We start from the raw sequence: 13,524 nt of genomic DNA on the forward strand, positions 1-13,524 counted from the left end.
TTCCATTTCTTAACGCTCATTCCGTTCCATTAATCTCTTTATGCAGTTCAACCTTGCAAAACACAAACAACATTCTCCGAGTTAATGTTTTTCATCTGGTGCAATTAAGCATTCATAAAAGACTGCCAAAGCAAACCAGTAAACCATAAAACCTCATCCTTACTTCTGTGTAGAGCGTGGATTTCCAGGGTTGTCGCTAAGATCACGTGGCTTTGAAAAGTGAGGTGAAAGCCAATCAGCCTCCTTGTCCAATGAGTGCTGGAAGCATGCCTATGAGGATTTTGTGGAAATCTGCAGAGGATCTTAACATCTGTCCACTGGCAGGAGAAAATATCCTCACAGCCAAAAGCCTCTATCTTCACCCGCTTCTGCCACAGACGATTGCACCAGGACTGTGTGGTCTCCAAGCTCTCAGATGTGATATTCTCCTAACAGACTGTCCCCCTTTGTAAACCTCCACCTTCTTTACCTTCTGTCTGCTCTCCGGGAGAGAAGAGGAGAGGAGAGGCATCTCATCAAGGTCCTGAGACTAGAATGAGTAACACCCACCAAATGGCACTGCAGACAATCGTGTCAAAATGAGCACACTTTTTTAATCTGATTAGTCTGAAAGAGTTTTTCTCTTTTTTCTATAACAGCAGTTATAGTTCCAGTTGTGAAAAATCACAGGTTGATAGTCACACTCATTTTAATTTACAACAACATCTGCAAAGCAGACTTGCTACAAAATTCATGTGTAATAATGAACACATCTAAAAAATATATATATTTATATGGTGAGGTTTTCTGAAAGGAGAGCACTATGTAACATTTCTGGAAAGAGGCTCTAGGGTCTGTACTTTTGTTTTCCAGAGTAGTTTGTGTTTTGTGGATTTTCCCAGTAAGCTAGAGGAGGTTCTGAATGATTAAATTCTAGAAACACAATAAATAAATAAATAAATGGAAAACTGGAAAGAGAGTTTTGTGCTACTAAGTTAGTCCTTGATACCAAGACTAACTATAGTTACAATTAGAAAATGTGCCTTGGAACATAAATTCCACTGAGACAGGACAGGACAGGACAAGAAGCTAGATTGAGATCAAATATATCATGTTACTCCTCAAACTTTTTACATAGCCATTAGTGTTTAGCTTACAGGACCTCGCAATCAGCAGTAACAATGTGTTGGGTTTTTTAATTCGAGCCATTTCACCCAAGTGCGAAAGAAAAAATGTACTCATTAGAATAGTTAGACATTCATGAACATAACAATGACAACTTTTTATTTTTATTTTAATTTTTTTACGCTGGTGATTCTTCTGACTGGTAGAAAATCTGATGAGTAGCTGAAGTGCAGAATAAAGTTATCAAAAAAACTCAAACTCAAAACTGTTCAATGGGAGGGAGGAAACTTATTTTTTAAATGTATATATTGTACAAATGTCATAAAACAAGATTTTTTATGGAGTTTTTCAAGGAACTTTTCCTTTTTTATTGAGTTTAAAGTCCTCATCTCATGACTGCAGCCCTCACTGCTATTGTTCTTTATGAGCCAGTTATAGACCTGCAAGGCCAAGTGTCACTCTCCTGTTGCAGTTCTGGACTGATATTTGTTATTGATCATGCTACCCTTTTTATTCCACGAAGGCATGCCTTTCCTTGTTATTCCTGGTGGGAGCACTGGGCAGGGTTGGGCTTAGTGTCTTGCCCACCCAATCAAAGTTTTATTTGATCATTTAAGCCAGAGGAAAAAACAGCACAGAAAATACCAGCATGATTTCTAAATTCTGATTAGGGGGGCAGCCTACAAAAAATGAACAATTATCAGTCTGCAACAGTCCTACCCAAAGCCCCGCCCCCAAGAGCGAAGAATAGTTTTTCACCTCACACTACTTTCAGTTCGACATGTTACAAGCTTCAACTTCATACTGCTGTTTTTATCTACTTTTCTTATTTTGTGATTGTTGTACAGCAGCTAACGGATGCTCATTTAACCGGCATTACATTTTATTACACTTTATTTAACTGCCGTTGGAAAAACATACATAATACAAAACTTTTAAAAGAGTCCTAGGCTGATTTATCTTAAGTTTATTATCTAGCGTACCAGTGTAGATTTATTCATTGATAGAGACTTAAAGCACTTTTGTACGTCGCACGTGTGGACATGTGTGATGTAGGTTTTTTTTAAACCTATAAGCAAGCCTAGTGCTGCATGTGTCTGTAACAATACTGCTATTAGCACATCAGAGGCTATAGCTAATTTCTGTTTACCCTCCGGTAGCACTGCACCTCCTCAGTCTTTAACAAGTGCCCTAAATCATCCCCTACTCCTGGCTGTTTCAGCCCCAGATCAGGCGGCTTACGATTTCAACAACTATTTAATTAGCTAATTACTCAAAGCATGCTTTCGGTAATGTATTTCACTCATTTAATCTTTCTTGGTCTCGCACACAACCATGGCTAAACACCTGGAAATTGGTGTCCATAGCATCATGTGAGAGTTCCTTCTCCACACTGTCAAGAATCCTAAATCCCTATCATTGCACCATGCTACATAAAAGAAAGAGGATGGATGGACAGAACAATTACTGGAAAAAAAGAAAGAAATTGGGATCCAACTTATAAACAGTACAAATAAAGTTTTAGGTTGCTGTTGGCTATAAATAAATAAGGTGAGGGAAAAAAAATAAGATTGAATTAAATTTTTTCAAGTGGCGAAAAAGAAAAGTGGTTATATAATGATAAGTTGATTTAGAATTTAATTTGATTTAAAATCTAATCTGATCCAATAAAAACAAGATTTATGGAGTTTAAAGTTTCGAAGTTGTTCACATTATCACTATTCAGTTTTAGTTTTTTTTATTTAGTAAACAATAATTATGGTGTTAGGGCCACTACCACTGATTGCCCATCTATTATTGGTGCCAGCCCACCTTAATATAATTGGCAAGAACCTGCCCTGTGCACCAGGTACAGTACCTTCTCCATTCTTCAGATAAACCATGCAATCTGAGAGAATACAGTTTTTGAGATTCCTAACTAATATTATTAAATGATAATATTTAGCATTTGAAACCTGCAGTGACAAGCTACCATGCTAGCTGCTCTACTTTCTAACCTGAATTATGCTGCATGGATAGGCACTTTCTCCAAAACATATTTCAAAGGAAATTTAATAGTCCAGTAGTCGCTGTGACTGACGGCAGTTTGTACAGGAAAAGAAAAACATTTTGAACAGAACAAAAGGTAATAGGAAATAAATACTGATGACAGATGATGATATGCACGCTCCATAGTAGCACTTCACTATCTCATTTGAGAGAGAGAGAGAGAGAGAGAGAGAGAGAGAGAGAGAATTAACTATAATTAGAATGATTAAATATCAATGATTAAATGTTCCTATTAATGATGATTTATGTAATTGAATTCACTGGGATGCAATATGATGGCGCTGTGTAATTTCAAGATGCAAATCAACCTGTGTCTTCAACACTCAGAGCATGAGACTCAACTGTACGTCAACTGGCTTAACGTCTGGTACATTTCTGGTCATTTTAATAGGAACACCTGTACACCTGGTCATTTATGCAGTCACCCAATCATATGGCAGCAACAACAAACAAACAAGAACACATTCAGTGAACAGCAGCTATGTGGGTACAAATGTCTTGTTGATGAAAGTAGTCAGAGGAGAATGTGCAGACACACGGGGGTATGGGAGGGGCTACGGGTGCTGAAAAAGCACCTTGCATAACCACAGTGATCAGAAAAGCTTTTTTTTTTTTTTTTTAACAACTCTCAATCAGATGAGCTACAACAGCAAAAGGTTCTACTTTTATCAGCCAAGAACTGGATGTGAAGCTACAATGAGGAGAGACCTGCTGAAAATGAACAGTTGAAAATAGGAAAAAGAACTTGTTAACTGTGCAGTTTCACTGAACCTGTGCCCACTGAAGGTTTAACTTCCTTATAATCCAGCCAGGCTGACAGCAACAAAGATGCCACTGAGTCACTGAGTTTCTGTTTTTATTCCCCTCATCCTGATGTTTGATTTGAACTCTTGATATGAAGCTCTTTACCTGTATTGAGGAATTGCATAAATAAACAGTGGCACTGAGTTCCTATCAAAGTGTCTTCCACAACTAGAATATCTTATTATTTCAGATATTTCAGATAATTTAAATATTATTATATCTGAATTATTGGAAAAAATATTTTTTTGTTACATGTCTTTACAATTAGGTTCAATGAAAATATAGCTGGAATACAGAATGGCATGTTGTATTTATTTTTTATTTTTTTTAAGTTGGGGGCATCTAAAAGAAAAATCCTACTTGGAAACAGAAGTAACAACATCCTCCACAAAATGTTACATTTTTAAACATAGTTCACGTCTTAGCTGAGTTGGTTTCACACTCTAACTCTGGAAATCTGATACGCCTCTGTCACATTATTTTTAATAATGCATAGCAATTACTTAATCATAAGTGTTAAAATTAATAACAGAATAATAAACCTGGACTCGAATGGATTTTTTTCATTGTGTAAATGAATGCAAACTTCCCTACTAAGCAAGATTCAACAGCCAAGCAACGTAAAACAAATTACAAGAGATATTAATCTCTATCTGCAAAGCCAGAGCCAATTGTAAACAGTGTATAAGCTGATGTCTTTAGCAATAGATTAAATTGATACAAAAAAAGATAAAAAAAAAGGCACCAAAGTCGACAGATTGAGGTAGATTACAAGAATTATGATCACTTTTATGATTAACCTTTTCATGTCAAAAAGATACAATATTATATCTGAATAAAAAAAAAAAAAAGATCATTATTTGAAGTGCAGGGGATTTAGTTAAGCAGTTTGTAAAAGGAAAGAATATCAGATATTTGCAGTACACAACATGACCAAGAAATATCTACACAGAAATGGCAATAAATGCTCTTATGTATGGAGGAATGAATGGATGGATGCACCAATGTATGGATAAATGATGAATCAATTGCATTTATTGATCTTTACGGGTAAATTACAATTGTGAGTTAGAGGTGATTTACTAGATTTTTTACTAAAAACAACCGTAAAATAAATATTATGAGAATTCTGGTAGTAGTGCTTGATACTCCAGTGTTAAGAGGCTTGGCAGGAAGCAAAAATTACTATTAAAGCTTCAAAGCTCAGATTTCTCAATCCCACTACAGTATCATCTTCCCATCCCCTTTGGCTGAGATCATCATTGTGAAAAAAAAAGATGTTTTAGCTATAGGCACAAATCCAGGAACTCTGGACAATGTGTAATCCCCTTACTGTATTAACTGCTTCATTTGGTTAGGATTTTACTTACGGAGTTTTACAAAGATACAAAACGACACAACCTGAGGAACTTTGCTTTATGCTACAAACCGCATACTATCACAAGAATATCGCTGTCTATGTCTATTTTATATGAAGAGATTATCAGTGTGTGATTACAGCAAATTAAATGTCATCGCTCCTTCATCCACACTGCCATCTGCCAACAGAGGGCATAGGGCTAAAAGTGCTGACCGACCATGGCAGTGAGCATCTTGTTCCCAGTGGGAGATGTCTTTGACCTCTAAAATGTTGCAGGACTTAAAGGAACAACAAACTGACATGTGGCGACACGTCACTAGAAGCGACCAGCGTGCATCATGCCTGCTAAAAAGGACACTGATATCGTCTTTGCAACATCTAGCCGGGAGGTAATGCATCTGTATTCAGATTTAAACCCAAAATGTCCAGTTTTTTTATGGATTTGTGAATCCTAGCTCTGAAAGTTCTTTAAACTCAGGTACATCACCAAACTGCTCTTAACTACACACCTGCAGGGGGCTATAATGTGTTTAGTGTTGCCTACAGTGTTGTTATTTTTGTTTTTAATAAATTCTCTGTAAAAAATTTTTTTCTTTGTCCAGCAAGCTTCATATAAAAAGTATAATGAATTGCCTGTGCTCTTGTTCATCCCTTGATGCAAATATCTAGTCATAACCTAAAGCCCTGAAGGACAAACAGCATGCCCCCTAGCCATGTCTGTATTTGTATCTGTTTGGAAAACTTCCGTTGTTCATCTTTAATAAAACTACCCATATTTTGTAGTCAAGGAATAGAAATTAAAATCAGACATACAAGTGAAGACGTTCATTTTTCAACAAGTTCCTCTTGCACCACACTCACTTGAAACTCTGGTGCACCTCATTTCTTAGGTGTTAAACATATCCATCTGTTTTCTCTAGGCAACATCTCCATGTGAATCCTGGTAAGCACCTAGATCATCTACAACGGCAGTTGGTCTCCACCGAGTTGCCCAGGAGAAAAGCAGGACTAATGCCGAAATCCGTAGCAGAGACGAATGCCTCAATGTGGCTTCATCCATCTGTTGATACCCCCTACCTGTCCCCTCACAGCAGCTGCTGTCAGCAAGCAAAATGAATGCAGCATTGGGGCTAGGAATAAAGGTGGCCAGCTTGACAGGACGCCCCAAGCTCGGAGATAACTCCTGCCGGATCTGGGCTGTAAATTACACAAGCAACATGTGAAACACAGCTTTGGCCGCAATTTCCCAGCCAGGGTCCTGGTACAGTAAATAAAACCATATCTTTTAGGTGATGTCATGGAGAGACAGCCATGATCACTTGACTCATCAGAGATGAGCAGGTCCTTGAGATGTCAGTGTTCATGCTTGACTTTGAGAAGGTACTTACTACGACTTGCCTGCTACGTTTATATATTTGATTTGTGAAAACAAAACATAGATTTCTCAAATTAAAGCACAGTGCCCGGTCTCTGTCCAAAATTAAATACATTAAAGGAAAGACATGAAGACTGGTAGAGTGTTTAATAGAAAGTATGAGGCTGATGAGGGAGAAGAGTTGGCCCAGATGGACACACACGACACTGGCTCTCTGGAGGCATGTTGCCTCATCTCCGGCACTCGTCTCTTTTGCCCTCTACCAAGAGGGCCAGTAGACATAACATCAAACTGCCATTTTAGATAAAGTCAGCCACACCTTATCTCCAGTGCTACATAAAGCCAATTAAAGCATTCTGGCTAGCGGTGAGAGTGAGGACATAGCTTATAGTACATCTGCAAATCTCATCAATAAAGCACAGCTCATCATCCATGCAATGTTGTTTGACTACAATCATTATATTATCTCAAAGTATGTGACCTTGATGCCGCCAAGGAGGAAAGAAATTACAATGAGGGTCTCTGAATTCAAAGATTAATAAACACACAAATGAAGCATCTCCAGAAAAAAACTAAACTTCAGAGTAGGCCCGGTGTCACAAAATTCGCCCTCTTAGCATGCGGCACATTTCCCTGTGTGACGAGTGCAGTCACGCTGTTTTGTGTGCATGTCATGTAGTTCTGCTTGTTAGGACTGTGCACCTTTGTTTGGGTATTAGTCCGGTTTCCACCCCTGGCTCATCATTCCCTAGCCTGTTTTCCGAATGCGTGCACATGTTCCAGGTTGAGTCCTCAACAAGTCTGCTTAGTTCCACCCTAAAATTTTCATATATTTTTTTCAAGTCACTTCATGCATTTTTTGTTTCAACTCTTTCAATGCAAGTTTGTTTCATACCCAGTTTTTCACACATTACCCAGTGTAATTGTTGCCTACCTTTTCTTTGACCCATGCTATGGACGTTCGCTTTGGTTTTGGATTTCCCCTAATAAATACCACATGTTGCAGCCAGACCTTCGGCTCTTTTTTTTAAGACCTGAGAGCAAGCTCAAAGTTAATAAGCAAGAAAGTGTATAGAGTGTAAAGGAGAACAAGAGAACAGGAAAAGTGTAATGAAAGCAAGTATCTGGTGTATTTGTTTTGACGAAGAAGAAATTAATAAGCATGAAAATAAATCACAACGTAGGGCATTTCAAAGAACGAAAACACCGAAACCAATTACTTCCGAGAGAACAAAAGCCGGTGAAGATTTGAAAAGCCAGTAAACAAAGAGGCTAACGTGCCTGCAAGCAAACACACTGTAGACACAATTAAACCCACGCTGGCTACATTTGCATTCTACGACTCATGCTGACACACTGACAGGACACATGCTCCTTTGCCGAATGTAAGCAAGTCAAAGTGGCAGTGTTTACACAGAGTTAGCACCTTGGCTATAAGCACATTTGTCATCTTGGCACTAAAAAGCCATTGTTCTCTAGCCACCACTATTAGGTGTTATGAAAGGCTTTACTTTTTTCTGCTTGGAGATAGCTGATTACCAGAGCAGATGTTCCAGCGTGTGTGTTTTGCACCGTAGTATATAGCAGCATTGAGAATAATTGGCTGGATTTGACTAAAACAAGTGTGAGCTGGTCTGTGAAATGATATCTGTAAGAAGAGATCAACATTGGGGTTGTTTTGGGGCGGGTGATAGTTCAATTCATAGGTTCATTTGGTTTGGCAGCTTAATTGTTCTCCAGGGCTTGAGCATTGCCGTGCTCCATGTCCAACCTGTCAAGCTGGGCACATTGATTTAAAGATTGTGTCCGGAAGATATGTGACTAAAAGCATATGGATAATCAATTTCATTGATAAAGGGAACCAGTCCAAGCAGAGCTAATGCTTAAAAAAAAAAAAAAGAAAAAAAAAGAAAAAAAGGGGAGAACCATTTGTATTGAATAGTATGACAGATATGAATTGCTTTATAAATCAACTACAATACTGATAATGATACTGTATAGACAGTAGTGTGTACTGCTGTGCATTAAGGGTTCTGACTGCTTATTAACCCGAACATAAGGATACTACTACTAATAAAAACTGGCAGTCCAGGAAAACCCATCAGCTCAGTTCAGTAAAAACATCCAGGTTGTTGCTTTATTGACAACAATATGATTTGGCATAATTTTGGTTAAATATATTGTTAAATTAAAGACTTTTATAGTTCTCAGCCATGCTCCTATGCAGTCATGCAATCAGCAGAACAGAGAAGAGCTCCTATATACTCTGTATACATGACATTTCAACACTCTGTACACACAACACCTTCACACTCATGACATCTACACACTCTATATATGAAACCACACACGCTGTACACACAATACCTTCACACTCTGTACTCATGACACCCACACACTCTGTATACATGACATCTACACACTTTGTGTAGATTACAGTGACCAAACGTTTCAAAATTGTGTTTTTTTGACCTAATAAAACATATTAACAAAGACATATTTTGCCACAGGAAAGAAATACAGGAATCCTGCTGACTAGCATGTATTAGGCTCAAGTTTAAATGCTGTGATTGACTTATTCTCCAGGAGACTGAGCTGAGTAATTCTTTCAAATTTGGTAATGCTGTAACATCCCACAAGAATATTCAGTTATTTATGTAGATACATTTGTTGTAGAGTCCAATTTGCAATTTCTATATGTTCACTGTTCCGTTAACCATTTGTAATATCTGCTTGATACATCTAAAATATAAGGATAATCTAGTTTATATGAAAATAGTAACCAATAGAATTTCTTTTCCTCTTTAGTACTTTACTCAAGTAGAAGTAAAGCAGCAGAATGTCATGTTATTTCCACATTGCACTTACCTGGGCCACTCAACTCATCCTAGGTGCTGCGGAATCCTTGCACAACAACCTTTCAAGAACACTGTCGGGTTTTCAGGTTTTTTCAAGAGCAAACCGAAGTTTCCAAATGATAACGATTTCTTCGAGGCTGCACTGTTTCCCATCCAGTGCTTCTGACCAAACCATTCAATTACAGCTCATTTGTAAAAGGAAATGTATAGCATTTCCCAAATTAGCGTTCCTGACCAAATGTTCAGGTTCATTTATATATCTGGTGCCTGAGTTGAATTTGAAGATGCATACTGCTGTTCATGTGTGCTGTTGAATAGATCGGTTCAGTGACACATAATTTTATGCTAAAGAGTGCATTACTTTTTACAGGAGGTTGAATTCACTGTCACAGGAGAATAGGATATATTGGTGATAAGAAATGCCAAAATCATTTTCCCTAGACGTTTTAGTCTGACGCCAATTTGTCAGTGTTCATCTAATGCTTAGTGAAATGCACTAAAAGGAAAAAAAAAAGAAAGAAAGAAAGAAAAACAGCACTTACCTAGCACGCCAAGCCGGTAGTTCAAGGTTATGACAATGACATTGCCATAACTGGCCAAGATGCTGCCATCAAACATATTTCCTGTGCCTTCCATATAAGATCCTCCATGGATGAAAACCATCACCGGTTTGGGACTTCCACTCTCACGGATGTCTACAAGGTGAGTGAAGCAAGAAATAAATAAACATCAGAAATTCCACCTTGCAGCTGAAGTTGCATTTAGAAATGAGTCTGGCTTTTCCTTTAGGTCCAGTTTGCCACATTTGGCTCTACTATTTAATGAGCTAGGGTATATCCAGAGTTCGATATTAGATCCTTCATTTCCTAAGCAACATGTGTAATGTTTCTTGTGACTGGACAAACATCTAATGGAGGTTTTTTTTTTGTTTTTTTGGCGTTTTGCCTATTTACATTTACAGCATTTGGCAGATGCCCTTATTCTAAGAAATTTTAAATGATCTCATTTATACACACTGAGCAACTGAGGGCATTACTCAAGGGCCCAGATGTAAAAGCTTGGTGGTACTGGGATTCTGACCTTCTGCTCAGAAGTTCAACATCTTAACCACTGAACTACCACTTCCTTTTTCCTGCTTTATTTTCTTGCTTCATAAATCTCCACTACTATAATTTTTCAGAATGCAAATTTTTAGATTGAGTCAGTTGAGCGCTGGTACAAGATTGAACATCATATAACAGGAAACAACTCACTGTTCTCAATTTACATTTGGAACATTTTCCAACATATTACGACTTTTTTTTACTGGGTGTTGTTGCTCTGGTAATATCATGAATGCATCACTCACTCAGCCCAGTGATTCCCAGCTTTAGGGAAAAGGTTTCAGTCCATGTAGGGAACTCTTTTCAAAATAAGAACGATGTTTGCAATCGCTTTCATCTTGTATGAAGGAGACTGCTTTTACACCACGGGCACGACGTATCCACATAAATCTCTGATAATTGATTGAAGTTGGCCGCTCTGGGAAACTCTTCAGGGAGGTCCCATAACAAAGTGGAAAACAAATGAAAAAAGCAATTATTTTCCCCAAAAATATTTTCTCTAGGCCTAGAGACAAGGGGCTCACAGTTAGTCCCAATTCAACATTTCCTTTTTTCTTCATCCTTCATTTATTTTCTGCTCGCTTATGTACAAAGGGTTATTTATGTAGCACCTGACGCTATTATATTGAGTGTTCCTTTCAGAATCTTTTTATTTTTCACAATTCCACTAAGAAGAAGGACATAATACTTTAGAAAAGAAGTGAAATAATGCAACCTCAGTAGATTAATACACTTAAAGATACGAACAGTTACAAGGACCTTGCAAAACTATGCTGCATTGTCGTCCGTCCTCCCCTCCCGAAAAAATGTGCATCCTCACATCTCCTACTCTTTCAAATAAATTAATTAAATTTAATTACACAGAAGCAGTTGGATCCAAGAAGATCATAAACCGGCACAGCAAGGACTAAGAAAACGAACTGAACATAATGAGAAATAATAGCCATGCATTAAATAACACTGTTTTACATTCACCCAAATTATACAAAAATGTGCTTTGAGAAAAAGGTACAGACTGGAACATTAGTCCAGAAAAAAAGAGAAAATAAAGTACGATTTTGTAATAAAAACAAACTTGTTTACACACTCAAAACAGGTTTTAAGCGAACACATTTCTTTTTGCGATTAAGACCAGGGCTAAAGTTAATCAGTGATCTTGAATGACTTGGATGTGCAACAGTGATCACTAGGTGGCTAGGAAGAGGAGGAAAGCGCATCACAGATGCCTGCTAGTGACGGATGTATTGCTAATATGGATATATGCTGCTAATATATGCTTTTTTTAATTTATTTATTTTTAAATAGGTACATTGTTAAGTATCATTTTCTTTGGAATTCATATGAAATAAATTTCCAGTTTTTATTCCCATCAAGACAACACCAATATACATTAAAAAATACTTTGTTTTTAATTTAAAAATGGCGTCAAGAAAGCTCTGGTCATTGTCACAGATATGCTGAAAGACTCCACTCTCCCCATCAGACACTGCACCAACCCAAGTCGCATTGTCAAATGCCTCTTGTACATACAGTAGACTCACTGCTATCATCTCGGTTTGATCCATACCCGTTTTTTTTTGTTGTTTCTTTGTTGCTTTGTGTTTGCTTTAAACGTGTGCACTTAATTAAAATATATTTTTGCCATTGCATCCACTTGTATTTTATGGCAGTCATTCTATATTCCTGTCAGTAATAAAATAAAATAAATAAATGTTCATAATTAAAAAGCACAAATAGTTCTATTTTTATTGATTTAAAATCCAGGCAGATTATATATATAAAAAAAAAATAATCATATAAAAAGTATATTGACTGGAACACGGGTACTGTTTTCCCAAAAGCTGCAGTTAATTGGCTTATTAGACATTAGGCATTAGGACACAGTCAGCTAATATATCAATATGACTATGTTTAAACTGTTAGTTATGAACATAGACTTGATGAGAATATAAACGTTCTCCACACATGTGCACACATTTTTTTATTATCACAAAATCGCAGTGCTTTTGTTCCACCGCATTGATTCAACTATGATATTCTACAGAACCCAGATTCCGGCAGAATCAATTTACTTAACTTTTGTGGAGGAATTCATTGTGGATTACTTTTATATCTAAACCTCCAGGTTCACACACACTCCATTTGCATTACGTACGCAGCGTGAAAGCATCACGTACCATAGTGCTTTCACACAAATCGCGTTTGCAGCGGATTGACTGCTTTGGCGTGCACAAATTCAACAATGGGTTCTCTATTGTTTAGATTTTAAATACAAAAAGTTAATATATAATATGGGTAAAGCTATAAATAGTTGTTTTCCTTATTGTAAATCTATTTAAGTGTAGTGCGAGTTGTCAAAGGAATATACGTTAGAACGCTGTATCTGGTGAAGTGTCTTGCTTTTCTGTTCTTTAGCCCATGCTTCAAGTAACCAGATGACTGAAAAAAGTAGTATACTTTAATTATATGTATTTATAAGGAAATTAATACATTTGATGTCAATCCATGTTCAGTTTGACCAAAAAACATGTTAACTTTAAACGAAAAGTAACTCTGGCTGTGCCGCATCATTGTGCAGCTTGAATTCTCTAACCATTTAACATAAAGAAGAAACGTATGCACTGAACTGGATTGTAAAACAATAACCAGAGAACATTATAGTTTGTTGTTGTTTTGTACACAAAAATAGAATTCCCACAAAAATCTCAAGGCCTAAAAGATTTTTGTGACACTCTTCAAACTGTCACATTATTCTACTAATCATGGAAAACTTTACTGAGTTACTCAGTATAGCTTTCCCTATACACTGCTTTTATATCAAAAGAAGCACTTGATGTTTTTGCTCTGCCCATTAGAACAGACTTATTTTAG

At 37.1% G+C, this 13,524-nt stretch overlaps 1 protein-coding gene across 4 annotated transcripts in view; it reads right to left on the reverse strand.

Annotated features, from left to right (window-relative positions):
* The window catches only part of nlgn1 (neuroligin 1), a 269,206-nt gene that overhangs the window by 111,987 nt on the left and 143,695 nt on the right, over positions 1–13,524 (reverse strand). For all 4 annotated transcript variants that reach the window (XM_046858117.1, XM_046858120.1, XM_046858118.1 and 1 more), the window contains one exon: positions 10,093–10,245. In XM_046858117.1, the coding sequence (XP_046714073.1) occupies positions 10,093–10,245 (153 nt within the window). The remainder of the gene's footprint in view (positions 1–10,092; positions 10,246–13,524) is intronic.

Source organism: Silurus meridionalis, chromosome 9 (assembly GCF_014805685.1).
Source record: "Silurus meridionalis isolate SWU-2019-XX chromosome 9, ASM1480568v1, whole genome shotgun sequence".
Taxonomy (NCBI): domain Eukaryota; kingdom Metazoa; phylum Chordata; class Actinopteri; order Siluriformes; family Siluridae; genus Silurus; species Silurus meridionalis.